Genomic DNA, 18,983 nt, shown 5'->3' on the forward strand with positions numbered 1-18,983 from the left:
TCATGTGATCCCTCTGTACTTCATAGGTCAGTGGAATTTATATCAAACTTCAACTTACAGGTAAGTCTCGTTTAATTTTTAAATTATTATTATTCACCACAAACTGATACAGTGCAAGACGTACAATTACGGTTACCTCTTGGTTGTCTATATAAATCTGTGAACTACAAACAGTGTAAGACATGCTGTGACGGTGATGCCGCGGTTGTCTTTCTGCCATGCGGTCATCTGGTAAGCTGCTACTCGTGTGGTTCTTCTGTCCACAGTGTTCAATCTGCAGAGAGGGGATTCGGGGTACAGTGCCAGTATATTATTTACAACATATCTTTGGGGATCTTGGTGAATATGCTGTTTATAGCCATAGAAAGCTATATAATTATGTTAAATACATGCCCGGCAATAAATAATTTAGTATAAACTAAGAAACAGTGCTTCAAAGCATGAGGACAGGTCCTTGCCCCTCAACAAAATGCCTGAAAGCAAGTACGTGAGGTTGACACATTCCACGTCAGTCAGCCCTTTAGACACAGTGCACTTTCACGCTGTTTTTTTTGCATTTCCAAATATCTGTACTTATGGGCGACGTACTTACGTATAGGGCAAACGTATCCATCACTTATACACATCCTTATGGCCATTTTGTGATAATATCCTGTGTTAATTTGTTTACAAGACACTTTTTTATCCCCCGCAACGCGTTTTGCGGGGGGTATTAAAATGGACTCCGTGCGTGCGTGCGTGCGTGCGTCCGTCCGTCCGTCCGTGCACATTTGTCTTTTCCGGAGCAGAACTCTAAAACCGTTCAATATTTCTTCCCCAAACTTGGCACATACATGGATCTGGTGGTGTACTGGTGCCTTTTGGTAGTTTTGGAATTCTGAATTAAATATTTTTGGCATTTCCATGGCAAAAAGGTCGACTTTGACTGAAATTGGTGGTAGTGCTCTTTTCCGGAGCAGAACTCTAAAACCGTTCACTATTTCATCACCAAACTTGGCACATAGATAGATCTGGTGGTGTACTGGTGCCTTTTGGTAGTTTTGGAATTCTGAATAAAATATTTTTGGCGTTTCCATGGCAACGAGTTCGACTTTGACTGAAATTGGTGGTTGTGTTCTTTTCCGGAGAAGAACTCTAAAACCGTTTAATATTTCTTCACCAAACTTGGCACATAGATAGATCTGGTGGTGTACTGGTGCCTTTTGGTTGTTTTGGAATTCTGAATAAAATATTTTTGGCGTTTCCATGGCAACAAGTTTCACTTAGCCTGAAATTGGGGTAGTGCTTTTTTCCGGAGCTGAACTCTAAAACTGTTAACTATTTCTTCACCAAACTTGGCACATAGATAGATCTGGTGGTGTACTTGTGCCTTTTGGTAGTTTTGGAATTCTGAATAAAAATGTTTTTGCGTTTCCATGGCAACAAGTTTGACTTAGACTGAAATTGGTGGTTGTGCTCTTTTCCGGAGCAGAACTCTAAAACCATTCAATATTTCTTCACCAAACTTGGCACATACATAGATCTGGTGGTGTACTTGTGCCATTTGGTTGTTTTGGAATTCTGAATAAAATATTTTTGGCGTTTCCATGGCAACGAGTTCGACTTTGACTGAAATTGGTGGTTGTGTTCTTTTCCGGAGAAGAACTCTAAAACCGTTTAATATTTCTTCACCAAACTTGGCACATAGATAGATCTGGTGGTGTACTGGTGCCTTTTGGTAGTTTTGGAATTCTGAATAAAAATGTTTTTGCGTTTCCATGGCAACAAGTTTGACTTAGACTGAAATTGGTGGTTGTGCTCTTTTCCGGAGCAGAACTCTAAAACCATTCAATATTTCTTCACCAAACTTGGCACATACATAGATCTGGTGGTGTACTTGTGCCTTTTGGTTGTTTTGGAATTCTGAATAAAATATTTTTGGCATTTCCATGGCAACAAGTTTGACTTACACTGAAATTGGTGATAGTGCTTCTTTCTGGAGCAGAACTTTCAAAACCTTTGAATACTCTCCTTCCACTTTTCTATATACACACCTTTCTATATATGTCACCATTTGACATAATCATAACTCGTAGACATAATCATGAAGAGTATTTTGCCATTGCGGGGGATATTGATGACTTTGTCTTCTTGTTACTTTTATAGTGTCATTTACTCACATTGAATAGGACATATTCTGTGGTTGTTTCATTTTTTACCGTTTAAGCCACGCTCAGTGATATTCCAGCTTTATGACAGGGCTTCTGGACCAGATAATCCAGTGATCGATATTGTGAGCAACATTCCAAAATGTTGCGGTAACAACGCTATGATGTCAAACCAAACGCCTGAGTCTGACCATGTCATCATTTCAGTAAATGGGTATGTGCTCTGACCTAGAAGGCCCCCGTAAATGTCCCATGGCAATAATTATTTGGCAACCTGTTACATGGTTTCTTCTTCTCCATCTTACATGATGCGGAGCGGTGGGGTAGCCTAGTGGTTAAGGCCTGGGTTCGAGTCCCCGCATGGGCAGTGTGTGAAGCCCATTTCTGGTATCCCCCGCCATGATATTGCTGGAACGTTGCTAAAAGTAGCGTCAAACCAAACTAACCTCACTCACTCACTCACTTCAGGATCCTAGTCAACTCACTGTTGATTCTTTACCATAACTCTAATAATAATAATAATGGCACTTATATTGCGCTATATCCACGCCATGAAGGTATGCTCAAAGCGCATTGCCTCAAACCATGGAAACAGAGGCAGTTTAGTTCTCCACAGTGGTATGAGTTATGTATCTTTTAGGTATAGTGCTTGAAAAGGTAGGATTTAAGACTGGATTTAAAAGTTTCAAGAGATGGAATCAACTTCAGTGATTCGGGTAGAGAGTTCCACAGAGTAGCGGCTGAGACAGGGAAGGATCTGGAGCCGAAAGTTTTAAGTTTGGCGACAGGCACCCGAAGGAGCTGTTGTTGACTAGAGCGTAGAGTTCTTGAAGGGAGGTATGAGACAGTCAGATCACTCAGATAGGCAGGTCCAGTACCATGGACAGCTTGGTAAGTGAGTGAGAGTATTTTGAAAATGATTCGCTCAGGAATGCGAAGCCAGTTTAGCACTGGTGTGATGTGTGCCTTTATGTTCCTTTTACTCTCCCAGTACTACCTCCATGCACTGCAACTAGTATTACCATGGAATTGGTACATTTCAGGAAGCAATTAATGTTAAGGTGTTAGTACATATTTCTTTTAGATGAGGGGCGGTGGGGTAGCCTTGTGGTTAAAGCGTTGGCTCGTCACGCCGAAGACCCGGGTTCGAATCCCCACATGAGTACAATGTGTGAAGCCCATTTCTGGTGTCCCCCGCCGTGATATTGCTGGAATATTGCTAAAAGCGGCATAAAACTAAACTCAGTCAGTCTTGTGAGTTTAGTTTTATGCTGTACTCAGCAATATTCCAGGTATATGGCGGTCATTACTTGGGACTATTTTGAGAAACATAGTGTTCCTGTACCAATTTAGGAGTCAGTATTGATGGATCTCAGACATTTATCAGAACAAATGTCACATGTAGATGTTTTCAAGGACAAGAAAATTTGATATCTCTTTCATGGAGAACATAGGAAAAAGGAACCAAAGTGTTCAATAAACATTTATAGTGTCAGCAATAAAGCATCATGAACATCTTTCTATTTTCTTTTTTTGTTTGTATATTGTTTAACACAGCAGTTAGCAATTTTTGAGCTGTGTGAAGGCTGTCTGTAAATAGTCCAGGCTGGACCATGTTTCATTGGTTGGACCATGTAATGGAGAACAAAGCTGAAGGCTGCGTCAAAAAACAAAACAAAACCATATTAATGATTAGCTCTAACCTGGAAAGGTGGTAAAACCATTTGGAGAATGAAAGTTGTTTTTAATGTAATGCCAAATTCAGCATCTGGCAGTCATGTGACTTTTATCTTAGCAACTGTGATACGACAACATGCATCAACCAAGTCAGCTATCAGGACCACCACATCCCATCTCTCACCTCTTTTGATAGGTGAGGGTTGTTGAAGACCAATTCTAACCTTGATCCTAAAGTAAGTGAGTATGGTTCAATACCATTTCGAACAATATTTAAATTACATCATGACATGCCAGTTTCATGTTGACAGAAAGACCAAAATGATTACCATCATTCCTATCCTGCCACTACCAAGGGACTTAACTCTCAGCAGCAGCCTACACAATACAGCCACTAGTTTTGAGAGATAAGGTTATGTCAGGGGTGGAAATAAGTTTAAAATTGCTAGTGTACTCCGGTACAGTTGCACATGTAAAGTCACTTGCCCTGATTATTTTCCCACTATACCAACCGTTTTCTTGCTGATTTTTTAAATAAACAACATAATAAACATTGGAAAGTCAACTGGACACCGGTACAGTGTGATATACAAATTTGCTTGCCCGACAGAAAAAAACACTGGACTCGGACGTCGGGCAATGGGTTATTTCCACCCCTGTTATGTGTAACAAAAACAAATCATGACATGAATGCATGTCTAACAATATGACAAAGATCATTCTGTGAATTTGTGAGAATTAAAACTTGCACCTGGAAACATTTCAACGAAGGTAGATAAGGACAAACTTTATGGATGCTTGACAACGATACAAGAATCTGTATCGAAACGTTGCATCACCTGAATAAAGAAGTTGTTCATCCATAAAGTTTGTCCTTATGTGACTCACAAAATACTAAAAACTGCAAGAAGTTAATTGCAACAATAGTTCAAATACATTCTTTGGTAACAAAACAAACATATGGTTGACAGTATGAGTGAGTTTAGTTTTACGTCACACTCAGCAATATTCCAGCTATATGGTGGCCGTCTGTAAATAATTGAGTCTGGACCAGACAATCCAGTCATAAACAGCATGAGCATCTACGCAATTGGGATATGATAACATGTGTCAACCAAGTCAGCGAGCCTGACCACCCGAGCCCGTTAGTCTCCTCTTGCGACAAACATGGGTTACTGAAGACAATTTCTAACCCAGAGTTGATAGTATGAACATCGCACAACCTCTTTTCATCTTATTCATTTCCATGGTAACATATCCACAACATATCACACTAATCAGCACTAATGAGTCAATGAGTAGGGTTAACCACTGCTTTGCACAGTATTCAACAATATCCCACTTATTTAACAGTGTATCTGACACGATGCAGGTGGAATACTAGGGGTGTCACGATACACCAATCTCACTACATACGATATGTATCACGATTTTAAGATTACGATACGATACGTATCACGATACATAATTTTCGCGCCTTTCCATAGCATTACCTTACCGACAACGTACGCGCTCGCTGATTGGTCCATCAAAATAGTCTAGCCAATCACAAAAGCTGTTAGTTTCCAACCTATTTTTTAAGTATAGCTAGCTACGTCTATTTATCGGAGCGGTCTAGTATAATTTTACTATCAAGACTTTGAAGGAGATGGATATAGCATAAAAAAATGAATCGATAAAGTTTTAAAATAGGAATCGATACACGCAAGCATGTATCGCCTATCGTATCGTCAGTAAAAATGTATCGATGCATCGATACATTCGCGTATCGCGACACCCCTATGGAATACCTTTACCACTTCGGTGAAACTGTCAAACATGGGTCAGGTACAGGCAACCTAGATACATAACCAGGACACTTTGGGATTCGAACCCATAATCATATGTTTCTGAAGTGCCCAAGGGATGCAACCCTGCACAGCAAAATGTGATAGCTTACACAACTAGGCCACCTGTGCCCCATATCATCAAAATTATGTCATATTATGTCTCTGTATAGGTGAGGTGAGGTGAGGTGAGGTGAGGTGAGGTGGAATTGGGTTTAACGCCGTACTCGAGAATATTTCACTCATACGACGACGTCCATGCGTGTGTATGTGTATGTGTGGCTGCTTGTACTAGCCCAGACTTAAGCTGGTTTTATCGTGCTAGCCCACTGAGATACCATACCGCAGTGAAGCATGAATACCCCACTCAGACACATTATACTGACTCCGAGCTGACCAGTCCGTGTTGTACCTATTAATGCCGAGCGCCAGGCAGGGACCAACAAGTACCATATTTTAATGTCTTTTGGTATGACACGGTCGGGGATCGTACCCGCGACCTTCCACTCTCTGGACGCACGCTCTAACCACTACACCACGGAGTCTCTGTATAGGCCTTTCATAAGACAAAAGTAACTGTTATTTTTTACAGCACTGAGACTCCTCAGGAGAAAACATTCATTTCTTCCCCAAAGATATTAATTAGGCTGATGATGCAATTTATAAGATTTTCATAAAATATTTTTCAATTATATGATTGAAACTTTAAACAAATTAAAATTCTGGCAGACATATTAATTACATGATTCATTAACATTTCCCCTTTGGTATGTTCATCCACTTGAAGTGTCTTCAAAGTTGGTATCCTGGCATCCTGGTCTGCGTTAACAAATACCTTGATGTTACCACAATTAGAGTCAATCTAACTTGCCATTTAGTCCATATCATCAGATATATTACATTTCTTCTGTCATTAAAATCACTTTTGTCTGTTACATAGTGGAGTGAGTGAGAGAGTTGAGTTTTACGCCGCACTCAGCAATATTCCAGCTATATGGCGGCGGTCTGTAAATAATCGAGTCTGGACCAGACAATCCAGTGATCAACAGCATGAGCATCGATCTGCGCAATTGGGAACCGATGTCATGTGTCAACCAAGTCAGCGAGCCTGACCACCCGATCCCGTTAGTCGCCTTTTACGACAAGCATAGTCGCCTTTTATAGCAAGCATGGGTTGCTGAAGGGCTATTCTACCCCAGACCTTCACGGGTCTGTTACATAATGGAAGAGCCATCAATCAAGACTGTGGCACAGATTCATCTGTGGCCTCTTTGAGTCGTTCCTCCAGAGCATCATCGAGCTCCTTGTGGAGATCCTTGTCAATGTCCACTGTGTGCAAGTCCTCCATGCCTTCCTTGGCTCGTCGCCGATGAGAATGTCGATGAGACTCATGATGGCGACATGGTTGAGCCGATCCGTCTCCCACTTGTGTAGCTCCCTCATAATGACGTACGTGTTCTTCTCCTTGATGTAGAGACGCCATTTCTTCATTGAACAAAGCTGGGACAAACAGAGAGTGGGTTAGCAAGATGGCTTTTTTATGTCACATTTGGCAATATCCAAGTGAGTGCGAGTTTGGTTTACGCTGAGTAGTATAATCGAATAATAGTTTCTGACCTGGTCTGAAACTATCATTCCCTACACTACTTGCTGCCTTCAGCAATATTCCAGCAATATCAGAGCGGGAGAAACCAGAAATGGGCTTCACAGATTGTACCTACGTAGGGATTTGAATCCAGATCTTTGGTGTGATGAGTGAACGCTCTAACCACTAGACTACCCATCTCCCCTAATATCCAACAAATTTAAAGGCAAGGGAAACCAAAATTAGGCTTTACACATTGTGGGAAATCAAACCTGGACCCTAGGCATGATTAGTGACCACTTTGACCACACAGCTACCACACCAACCTACAAACACAAAGAATGTTCTTCCTACTTCCATGGACAAAAGAGTGGGTGGGTCAGTTTAAACAATCTGTACTTTTAACAATATACCAGCAATATCACGGCAGGGGACACCAATGAATTGAAGAATTTAACCTAGGGATGACAAGCAAAAGGAGGCTGAACAAGTAAATTGTTAAGAAAGGAAAGAAGAGATTGTTTTTATCAAAGTCCACATCGCTTCAGCTACACAAAAAGGATTGGATTGATGCACTTTTACCAAGACTATAGTTGACTTATAGCATAAATTCATACACATTCTGTAGCTTCAACAACTGAGTTTAGTTTTATGCTGCTTTTAACAATACTCCAGTTTCATCATAGTGTGTTGGATTAATGTTGGAATACAGCACAAAGTATGGCCGGTCTCAGATGAATACCATTTTGGAGCTGACAAACCTAGATACATGATGAAGGCAAAGCAGGATTTGAACCCAGAATGATAGATTTGCTCAAGTGAAAGATACAGATCAGCAAAGTGACATTAGGACTAGGCTAGGGGGGTGATGATGATTTTATGATGATCTTTCACCCTCCCTTTTAATTTTAAAGCATAATTTTTAAAGAATAATACATACAAAATTGATGCCCGCCTACCCCCTAGCACATGTGTCAAAAATTGATTACCCCCTACCCCCTCAGAACTGAATGGGTGACCCCCCCCAAAAAAAACAACAAAACAACCCCAACAAAACAAACAAAAAACAACAACAAAATAATCCAACAAAATTCATCAACAACCCCCCTAGCCATAAATTATGAACGGTCAATACAGTAATCTTAAACATGTGAAAGGAAAGCAAGTGCAATTCAAAACACACGTGAATGTACTGTAAACTAACTTATGCATCCAAATCCAAACAGTATTTTGACTAAATATGCAATCATCAAAAACCCAATACCCATTTATCCTCAAGAACTCCAAATCATCAACTATGTGAACACTGTAGATGCGCCTAAATAACTCCATAACACCCCTATGGCAACTTTGTAGATGCTCCTCAGAGAGTATATACCTGTGTGACTGCTTCCACCAACATCTTCCGAATGTCTGGATCCTTTTCTCTCTCCTTGTCTGGAGGAAGGTACTGGAGGTCATCCGGGAGACGTTCCATGTCATCATCGTCGAACTCTTCTGGTCCAGCCAGCGGCAGCAGCAGCCGAGGCAAGATGTCCACCTGGTCTCCCATTAACCAATCATGGCAGTCTACACAAACACACAATGAGGGGGCTTACTTCTCTAGAAATGTCTCGAGTGAGTGAGTGAGTGAGTGAGTGAGTGAGTGAGTGAGTGAGTGAGTGAGTGAGTGAGTGAGTGAGTGAGTGAGTGAGTGAGTGAGTGAGTTTAGATTAGTTTTAGCAATATTCCAGCAATATCACGACATGCCCAATACTTGCAAGTTATTGACTTCTGACAAGGCTAAAAATAGTGTTGGGAATCAAATCCACTACCGATTATTGGAGGACTTGTGGTGAACGATTATCAATTATAATCAAAATATATGTACATTTATAATGTAATCACCAATTTAAATTTTTTCCCCCAGGTTTTTCTAATTAACGTTTTTCATAACTAATACTGTCATGCAATGAAATGCACGCATGCAAGAAAGACACTGGAATTGAAATTAAACAATGTAAGTGATTAAAATTTTACAATGCTTACTGTCAACTGAAACAACAAAATTCTGAGTAATCGACAATATGTTAGTTATTTAGTGAATTTCTTAATTAGAGCAGACCAATTTTACTTCTTTTTTTACGGCTTTTTGTCCTAAGAAAACCTAATGGCAGGAGGGGAAAAAATAAAATAAAATGATCAGTCAAAGTAATATTCCTTCTAAATACTAAAAGTATTTTACTTTTGGGAATTTATGAAGTGTATATGGGGCAAAAACAATCTAAAAGAAGTTTTCTCGTAAGTTTACATTTTTGGCCAATAAAAAAACATATATTGAATTAATTAAGAAATTTTTTTCTTGAAAAAATACTTGAAAAAATATCCCCGGCGAGCTGTAAAACAAGAAATAAAACTGGTCTGGCCTTATGTGAAAAAGAGGGTCCTGATCCAACGTTTTCTTTTGGGAATAAATCTACTAACCTATCTCGAAGCAGCAATTTTTCAGAGTTCCAACAACCCCTCCTCTCCGAAGATGGGACCGTTTATATTGAGTGAATGGTAGCAGCCTCTGTAAAATGCAGCGGTTCTTGTCCATCAGCTCCTGCCTGATGGACGAAATCTGAGTCAGATTGGACAAGAGCAGACCTAGACAGTCCAGACTCGCAGACTGGTTGAAGTCCATGTTACACAGTGCATCAACCATCTTCTCAACACCAACATCATCACGATGCTCTTCCACAACAGCTGCAAGTTTCAGTGCACATCTCTGTGTCCGGGTTATATTGGCTAACATGCTGCCAACAAGATCAGCAAAATCACTTTCTTTATTCAACACATATTTCATCAAGTCTAGACTTATACTTGGAAATTTTTCCAGATTTAACAAAAGCCATGAAATATCTTCATCGGTTGCCAAATTGAGCAAACATCGGAATGCATCTTTAACAATATCTTGCATATGATCAGAGGTCAGGGACACAATTGCTTCGAGGAATGCTGGATTATCTTTCACAAACTGGATGCCCTCTTTCTTCCCAGTTAGACCAACGATAAAGCTGAGAGCCTGGTGTTTTACATCCGGTCGAGCAGATGTGGACAGGAATGGAAGCATTTCTTCTTTCACAGTCTGCATGGTAGCTTCGTCTAAGGCAGACATTGTCTGGAAACTAATCAGAATACACCGCTACAATGACTATCTTTTAAGCTAGATTAGAGCTTTGTCCTGTTTAGTGTTCACTGACTCTACTATTCACCTTTAGTGAGGATAGTATTGGATTTTTCTTCCAGGAAAATGACAAAAATATCTCAATTGCAAATGCACTTTTTTCTTAACCAGAAAATATGTACCAGTCAAGCATTCCTCATACCTCAACATATCTTGATTTCCTTATAGGACACTGTCATGGAAAAAATGGTGTTTTATTCTCAATAGCCCTTTTCTGTTATATATAAAATTTACCTATTTAGGTTCTGACAATTTAGGCGCTGTTTTAGCTGGACCTCTAAATAATTGCATTTTGTGGTTTTAAAACAGTTTTCAGTCTAAGTAAACTTAGGCTATACTGAGTCTATCAAAAAACCTTGCGGAAGGTCGCGTCAGATAACCTTTTCAATTGACCAATCAGAACACAGCTTACCAAATCGCGAAAGTTGACATTCGCACATACCTTTTGAACTTTTACCTCCAAAAAGTTTGTACCGAGCGATTCCGAATGCTATTTTCCGTACGATTGGTTCCTAGTGAGGCACGCCACATCAGTGAGTAACAGTCACTGAAAATAGCGTTTAATCAGTATTCAAGCATGACAGCTTGCTGAAATATTAGCTATGATAGCCATGTCACCAGAAACCACAAAGAGTATATACTGCAGAGCAAATATCTGTGTTTTATGCAATTTTTATTTGTCGGGAGATCAGTGTTGGCGAACGGGGAAAAGAAAATCCCTTTTGTAAGTCCCGTCGAACCCTAGAAAGTAGCTGTTGTCTGATTGGTTAAATCTGCTCGGCCGTCTCGCGTTTGATTGGGCAGTCATAGGTTGCTCAAAGGTTACCTGACGCGACCTTCAACAAGGTTTTGTTAGACCCAGTATAGCAGTGTAACGAATAATACTGAGGCTAAGTTTACTTAGACTGAAACAGTTTTGATCCTGTAACAAACGATACATTAATTCTCAATGTATTCAACGTTCTATGATTCCAGAGATCATATAATATATGGTCTCTGATGATACACAGTATGTAAATGAATAGACTGCAGTATTTGTGTCCTGTTTTCACAGAAATCAAATCAAGTATTCCATCCAGGAGCAATTTCATATTTATGGTTGAAGTGAGAGGGTTCACTTTCTATCATAAAACTCTCAGCCCCTACAGGAATAATGTTTTAGACCATACTTCTCACATCCAGTTCATTTTCAGTGTCAACTGAATTATGGTTAAGAAACATTTAACTTTAAGGGGTACGTATACTAACCCTGTGTTCATGAAAAAGTGGCTTGACAAGCCGGGGATAGAGTTAGGGGTAACATACCCTAAATCTAACACAACTAACTCTTAATTCTAACCACAAATAGCTATAACTGAAACAAGACCCAAACCATCCTGACCAATAAACTGCACCCAGTTAACTGCTGAATTCTGGTCTGAAATCTAAAAGGTGACACCGTTAACTTTATAAAAACGGAACTGTTACATACTAACACATTAGTATGGTAAATATTATGTCCGTCTATCATTTTCATAACCACTTTTGATGTCAAACCTGAGTGATAGCGAGACATGCATTTGCAGCATAAGACCCTGAAACGACTCTAATTCCAAAGAAGACGTATGCTGGTATCACTGGGAAAAATACAGACCAACAAAGTACCTTCTACGCGTATATAAGTTGACAGGAACATACACGTGAAACACGATGCCAAATGAGATCACACGACAATGAAAAGACGTAACTTGTCTTCCAGCGGAATACCTTCGTCAAAACAAACACGCGTGCATGCACGACACGCCCAGTTATCGCCCTTGCGGAAGCTGTTCGGTTTCGTTTCGAATCGAATAAAACATTTTTAGGTAAATGATTAAATCGTGTTTTAAGCTGAGGTTTCGATAATAAATGTTTAAAATATCATTGATATTAAATAAACACCGATTTTATTATGTGAAATTACGAAAAAGCATACGTGTTTAACTATTTGTAGGTGTCCATGTTGGGGTAATATTTCCTGGTCGAAGAATATTTCAGAATATTAATCATTAACTTACTGATGAGGTTGTCTGTTAAAAAATGGAATTGTAATTCACCGTATCTTACTAAGCGTAACCTGGTTACCTTTTTGCGGTGGTGCAAACGTAATATTCATATCTAAATGCCAGCACTCCAAAGCAAAAAATGTGAATCATTTTCAGCTAAAAACATTGCTGTGAGTAAGAATACATGTTGATCGTTGATTGCGTGAAATCTTTTAAAGCGATTAGGCAATGTGTTGGACGTTTCAATTCCATATAGAACGACAGCGTGCATGTTCAACATTTATTATTAATATTGATTATGAATAACGCTGTGCTGTTATGTTTCAGAATTTCATGATGGGATAGAACTGTATTGTGATGTCTTGCTTGATGAAGGTAACGATGATTCCATCAAATGAGTAAAGATAATTCTGTCGTTGACATTTTATGTACTTGTTTAAATGAAACACTCTTTATGCAGAAGGTTTGTAAACTTACATTTCTGTAACAAGTAATTTTTTAAAACTTTTATAACTATACTTATTAAGCTATAATAAAAGGGAAACATTCATTTGTGTAATACTTACAGCACATTAAAATCATTTGCCAAAAGAACAAACATGTTGTAAGACATGTTGAGACTCAGATCACTTGCATAAGATTAAGGGCAATACCCATTTCAGTACATTGTAAAAGTACAGCTGCAAGAATCACAACCTTGTACATCCCCCAGTAAGAGTTCCGCCGTAGCGCTTGCTTGAAATGTATTCTTTTTATTATGATTATTTCAAGGGGTTTAGGTTTAGGGTTCAGATTTAGCATTATGTTAAGTTTAGGGTTAGGGTTACGGTAGGCTTTCTATAAAAAACATCTATTCTTACTATAAATCTTACTGAGGTTCAGATAAGCTGCATAAATTACGCAAATTCCTTATATGTCTGTTCCATACAAGTATGCTTGAAAATTTGTAAATACGCTCAAATCTTAGCTCGGGTGTTGCTGAGGATAGATATAATAACTGAGGTATATTGAGAGGTTCTATTTCAGCACATGAACGTGGCAACTTGAACTAAGTTGCAGTCTTTCTTATTGTTTCTTACATTACAGATCAAATATAAATAACAAACATGTAAACCAACATTTAAACTTTATTATATTTTTACAATAAAGGCAAAATACCCAAATGAGTTTGAGTCAGGTGGGTACAATTTTTGGTTACTCGAAGGAAAATTAGGATACCCAATTGACATGAACACAAGCGAGTACATAACTCAATGACTCGAAAAGTTATCTGTAGTTCTGATCTTAGGCATAGAATGAAAACGGGGGTTACGGGCGGAAATCTTTCCTGGCATTAGCAGAGCTTACTCAATCGCCACCATATAGCTGGAATATTGCTGAAATATTGCTGAGTGCAGCGTTAAACAACAAACAAAAACAAAAGTAGACTGTAGAGCTTATCCACAAGGATAGAAATAATATGATTCAGGGTTTAAATTAATTTGTCATGGTTGCAGACAGATACAAACTATTTTGATATTTCTGTTGGCTGAAAGCAATTGGTAATCAGAATCTCAACAGATTTTGCTCACCTATACCAAAGGTCAAGTGGGCTTTGTTATGTTCTTCATGGCATTTATGTTGTCTATAAGATCTCAGAAACCAGGGGGGTGGCGGTGGGGTAGCCTAGTGGTTAAAGCGTTGGCTCGTCACGCCGAAGACCCGGGTTTGTTTTCCCACATGGGCACAATGTGTTAAGCCCATTTCTGGTGTTCCCCACCGTGATATTGCTAAAAGCGGCGTAAAACTAAACTCAGTCAGTCAGTCAGTCAGAAACCAGGAGACCGATGCATGTGAAAATTGGTGTGCAAGTTGCTGTTTTTCTGTAATGAAGATGGGCAAATGTTTAACCACTAAGACGAGACAACTCAATAATGTGATAGAACGTCTTGAAAATAGTGTGTAACATTAATGAATACTGAATTAGTCCAGTGTATGAATGCTAATTTGTAGCAGATTCATTCTTCAAAACAGCCTGGAATTCCCACTGCTGCTGCCAGTGACTGTCTTGCTTTTTCTTTGTTGTCAAATATACAACAAAAGTAGTTCAGTGAGCTACATGGTATCTAGCCTAACATGTTTAGCTTTTGTTTGACATTGTTTAGTTGTATTGTTATAATTCTTTTATAATTCTTATATTTCTTAAAGTTTCTGATTTCTCTGTTTTTGCATTTCCTCAGGGGGATGAGAACTTTATGGCCAGCCAATAATTTAAGATGCACTGTGCATTGTACTTGTAAAGCTGAGGTCCATAACCTAACTAACTTCAGCATTACCAGTATTTTCAGCAGTGTATGAGATCTCCTAGTCACATGCTCAGGTCATGTGACTGTCACATGACCTTTCATCGACAGGACAAGCTTTGATGGAATATCGTCGTCATAGCTGGACCTCACTGATGATACAATTGATCATCGTTCCAATTGGCTTTACTTAACAAATGTTGTTATGATTTGGTTATTTGTGACAGAAATCTTTTTGAACTTGGTTTCAGTTGACTTTCATTCTCTTTTTTTTTGGCCAATTGTTTAGGTTTCATCTAAGACTCGTATGTTCTTTGTCTATAAACAGTTGTGAGCCAGTTTGATGCTGTTTGGCTGTTGCAAAGACTAAATCATAGTTAAGACTAAACTCAGAATGAGTGAACTTTCTATAAGCGGAACTGTGCTAAATAATGGCGATGAAGGGATTGGTATCGCAGCAAGCAACTCAGACATGGAATCTGGTGAAGAGGAAGATGCCACACCATCATCACATCATATGTCCAACTCAAAATATGAAGAGTTGGACTGTGAAAATGATGCTGGAGGGCAAACCACCGAGAAAGGCAACAAAATTCACCTCCAGTCGCGAGAGGACGACGAACCACCGAGGAAGAGACCCAGATGTGATCAAACCAAGGATGTGAATGGGAAGATTGAGTTTGAAATTATTGATGAGATTGAGGCTGATGAAGAAGACCATGGGAACGGTGACGATAGCGATGATGATGAACTCTCAGATGACGAGATCTACGCTTGGCTGGAGGAGGGTGTAGATAAGAATGTCCAAGCTGAAAAGGATGACAGTATTCCTGTTGAGAGGGAGAAGGTGGTATTGAAGGGTAAATTGTTGACACATTCTCTATTTGGCCTGCCAGGCAGAGTTTTAAAATGCACCTGTTCTATGTTCTCATCCAATTTATTCTCTATAAATATTGATTTTAAAGGCCCAATGTTATAGCTTAAGCCAAGAGGGCTTGTCAGGGTAGTCTGAATATAGTGTTATTATGGCTAAGATTGGTCATCACAATTTTACTAATTATTGGAAATTAAATTTATGTTCAACTTGAGAGTTGTAAGAAATCAAGTACCTGTATCACATCACTTTTCTTACGTGCCATGATGACACTCATGGTTCACTCAAGGAGGGCTCCAGATAAGGGCCGTATCGGTGTATGTACGGATAAAACATATGCACGATAATAATTTAGAAAATGTAGCAGATACGCACAACAGCAATGGTGTACGGTCTTAGAATCATTTACAGACGTATTTATCTGAAAAGTTATTGTTATATTTTTTATTAACCTGTTTACCCAAGAGTAGCGATATCGTGGTGCATATATGAAACGAAACACACTATTACTGATACTGCATTAAATTCCATTCAGTACTCTAAATGTACTTTATAAGTTTTTCCAGTACTACTGTATTGAAAAAATAAGGAGTATGTACTCCTGATGTTGAAAAATTATCTGGAGCCCTGCTGAAGGAAACAATAAACTAGTTTCACAAATCTATTATGTTTCTTTTCTGAAGTTTAGAAATTCATAGATAAATACATGCTAGTACTTATGAACTTTGCTTAAGTTGATTTCAGGAATGTAATGGTAGGGCCACCATCAGTGTGCGAAATAGTTTCCAAACTTTTATAGCCAGTCGGGCTAGCTATGCCTGAAAGATACTAGCCAAAAAATTCATTCACTAGCCCAAAATTTTAATGTAGAAACACAGGAAAAGATTACATTAAGGTAAAATACCATGATTCATAAGGACATAATTTTGCATGATTTAAAAGTGTATTATAACTTAACAAGTCAGAGGGAGTGATATTTATTTGATAATGACCCATGGCAATTCACTACCGAGTTGGGCCAGTGAATGTGGAGATTTTCTGGCCCGATTGTATTTATACTAGCCATGGGCTAACGGGCCAGTGGCTTTTTTGCACACTGACCACAATGCAGAGGGAGGAGGGGTGATAGCTGAATTACGTTTGACACCAGTGCTGTTTTGATTTGTCTTTAAAAGGTACTAGGAGCTACAATTCTTAGATAAAACAATATTTGTTTTGATCATTTCTGCTGCTTAGCATCTTGTAAACATGTAACAAATTAAAGGGTTTGAAAACCAGCCATAAAAAGGACTCATTTAACGTTATTGTTAGTGAAAGATTTGGAATACACTCAATCAAACTTGACTCACATAATATTTTAGTTACTATATTGGAAAACTCTATTAATTATTTTCTGTGTTTTCCAATGTTTGAAACTATGGCAAATGTTATATCCAAATATTTACATAAAGTTTCTAAACAATGTTCCAGAAAAGGGTCATGATCCATTTGACATCCTCCCTGAAGGCTGGGTCGTGGTGACCCACAACAGCGGTATGCCAGTTTATCTTCACAAGGAGTCCAGGGTTTGTACCCTGGCTAGACCATACTTCCTCGGACCAGGCAGTGTCCGGGTATGTTTCACAACAGTGGGATTGATTTGGTTGGTTGGTTGGTGTGTTGTTAAACGCCACGCTCAGCAATATTCCAGCTATATTGCGGCGGTCTGTAAATAAGGGACCGTTCATAATTTATGGCTAGAGGGGTGACGATGATTTTTATGGAGAAGCATGTACAATGTGAATAACATGGGTGACAAGAACAAAATGTGTGACACCCCCTTAAAATCAAAATCATCCCCCCATCCTTAAATTATGGACGGTCCCTACTCGAGTCTGGACCCATCGATCCAGTGATCAACAGCATGAGCATGATTCTACACAGTAGGGATGCAATGACATGTGTCAACCAAGTCAGCAACCCTGTCCACCCAATACAGTTAGTCGCCTCTTATGATCAGCATGGGTTATAGAAGACCAATTCTAACCTGTATCTTCACGGGTCCACAACAATGGGAAATGGGACAGTGTTAGTCTGAAACTTGGCCCACTGTGACCATGTATTTTCAAAATCATTCTGTAGACATTAATGTGAAATAACTGTCGTTAAGAGGCAGTCGTAAATTGTTCACATCCGCCTTACACCTGTGACTGACTGAGTTAGTTTTACGCCGCTTCTAGCAATATTCCAGCAATATCACGGCGGGGGACACCAGAAATGGGCTTAACACATTGTGCCCATGTGGGGAATCGAGCCCGGGTCTTCGGCGTGACGAGCCAACGCTTTAACCACTAGGCTACCCCACCGCCCTTTACACCTGTGAATGAATGGTTCACTTTGCTCAGTATTGTTGGGTTTGTGGATAGAGTTCCTGCCCAAAGGATATATCGTAGTTCTATCCCTGTGGTTGCTGGTTTTGGCTTGCTGAATTTCAAGCTTACACCAGATACTTTACAAGTAGGAACACTCCTTATACTGTTGGCGTTGATCTGTTGTAGTAACCATATGCAGAACAAAACATGATTTGTCCATTCTTTATCTGTTTTTATCCTCAGAAACACGACATTCCTCTAAGTGCCATTCCATGTTTACAATACAAGCGAGAAATAGAGAAGGAGAATACAAATGATGCCAATTCTAATTCTGATGAGCCCGAACAAACAACAATCAAAGAAAACAATGTTTCGGACCCAAATGAAGAGAAGCAAAACCTGCTAGAGGCAGGAAATACTATAAATTGTGTGGAACCCACAACACACCAACCGGCAGAGAAGACAGCAGGCATAATGGAGACCAACTCCAGTGGCCAGGAAACATCGTCTGCTTTAGCATTTGGTAGTGTTCGGGAATATCTCCAAGACTGGCGCTAGTCAAGATGCAGATACGGACAAGACACCCACCGAGGAACCTGATACAGAGAAAGCCAGTTCTATGCTTGTTACAAATGCCATTTCTGATTCTGTGAAGCTGGCTGTTGGTGGCAAGAATCAGTTGGTTACAAGTCAGTCTGAAACCTGCCCGTTCAAGCGGGTGCAGTCCAGTGGGAATGGCGATGCGGATGATATTGAAATGGAAAATGATGAAAATATACCCTGTGCTACAACTAGTGCCACGCCAGCAAAAGAGTCTGTTGAATCAGCGTCACCGAATGCCAAGGTCACTCAGAAAGGGGCATCCTTAGATGAGAATGGCATGTCAGCAAGTAACAGCAATGGAGGTAAAGATTTAGAAAATGGTAGGTTTTTACTTACGTCTGATGGGTGAGGATAATATGTTACGTAACAAATCCACCGTTTGATCTGTTTCTGTTATATGTCAGAA

General features: G+C 39.4%; 2 protein-coding genes across 2 annotated transcripts in view; one reads left to right on the top strand and one right to left on the bottom strand.

The window, feature by feature from the left end:
* Window positions 1–6,777: 6,777 nt before the first annotated feature.
* On the bottom strand, window positions 6,778–12,230 carry LOC124291511 (protein HGH1 homolog). The gene is given in 5 exon segments (XM_046728510.1): window positions 6,778–6,997; window positions 7,000–7,150; window positions 8,614–8,804; window positions 9,699–10,384; window positions 12,088–12,230. Coding segments are annotated over 4 exon segments (1,128 nt in total). The 5' UTR covers window positions 10,375–10,384; window positions 12,088–12,230; the 3' UTR covers window positions 6,778–6,887.
* Window positions 12,231–12,407: 177 nt separating this feature from the next.
* LOC124291508 (microprocessor complex subunit DGCR8-like) overlaps window positions 12,408–18,983 on the top strand; it is a 35,999-nt gene continuing 29,423 nt past the window's right edge. The window contains 6 exon segments of the mRNA XM_046728495.1: window positions 12,408–12,429; window positions 12,795–12,842; window positions 15,078–15,609; window positions 17,094–17,236; window positions 18,218–18,526; window positions 18,528–18,897. Coding sequence (XP_046584451.1) covers window positions 15,144–15,609; window positions 17,094–17,236; window positions 18,218–18,526; window positions 18,528–18,897 — 1,288 coding nt within the window. The 5' untranslated portion in view covers window positions 12,408–12,429; window positions 12,795–12,842; window positions 15,078–15,143.

The sequence above is a fragment of the Haliotis rubra genome, unplaced genomic scaffold, assembly GCF_003918875.1.
Source record: "Haliotis rubra isolate DU_JTF1 unplaced genomic scaffold, ASM391887v1 Scf493, whole genome shotgun sequence".
NCBI classification, from domain to species: domain Eukaryota; kingdom Metazoa; phylum Mollusca; class Gastropoda; order Lepetellida; family Haliotidae; genus Haliotis; species Haliotis rubra.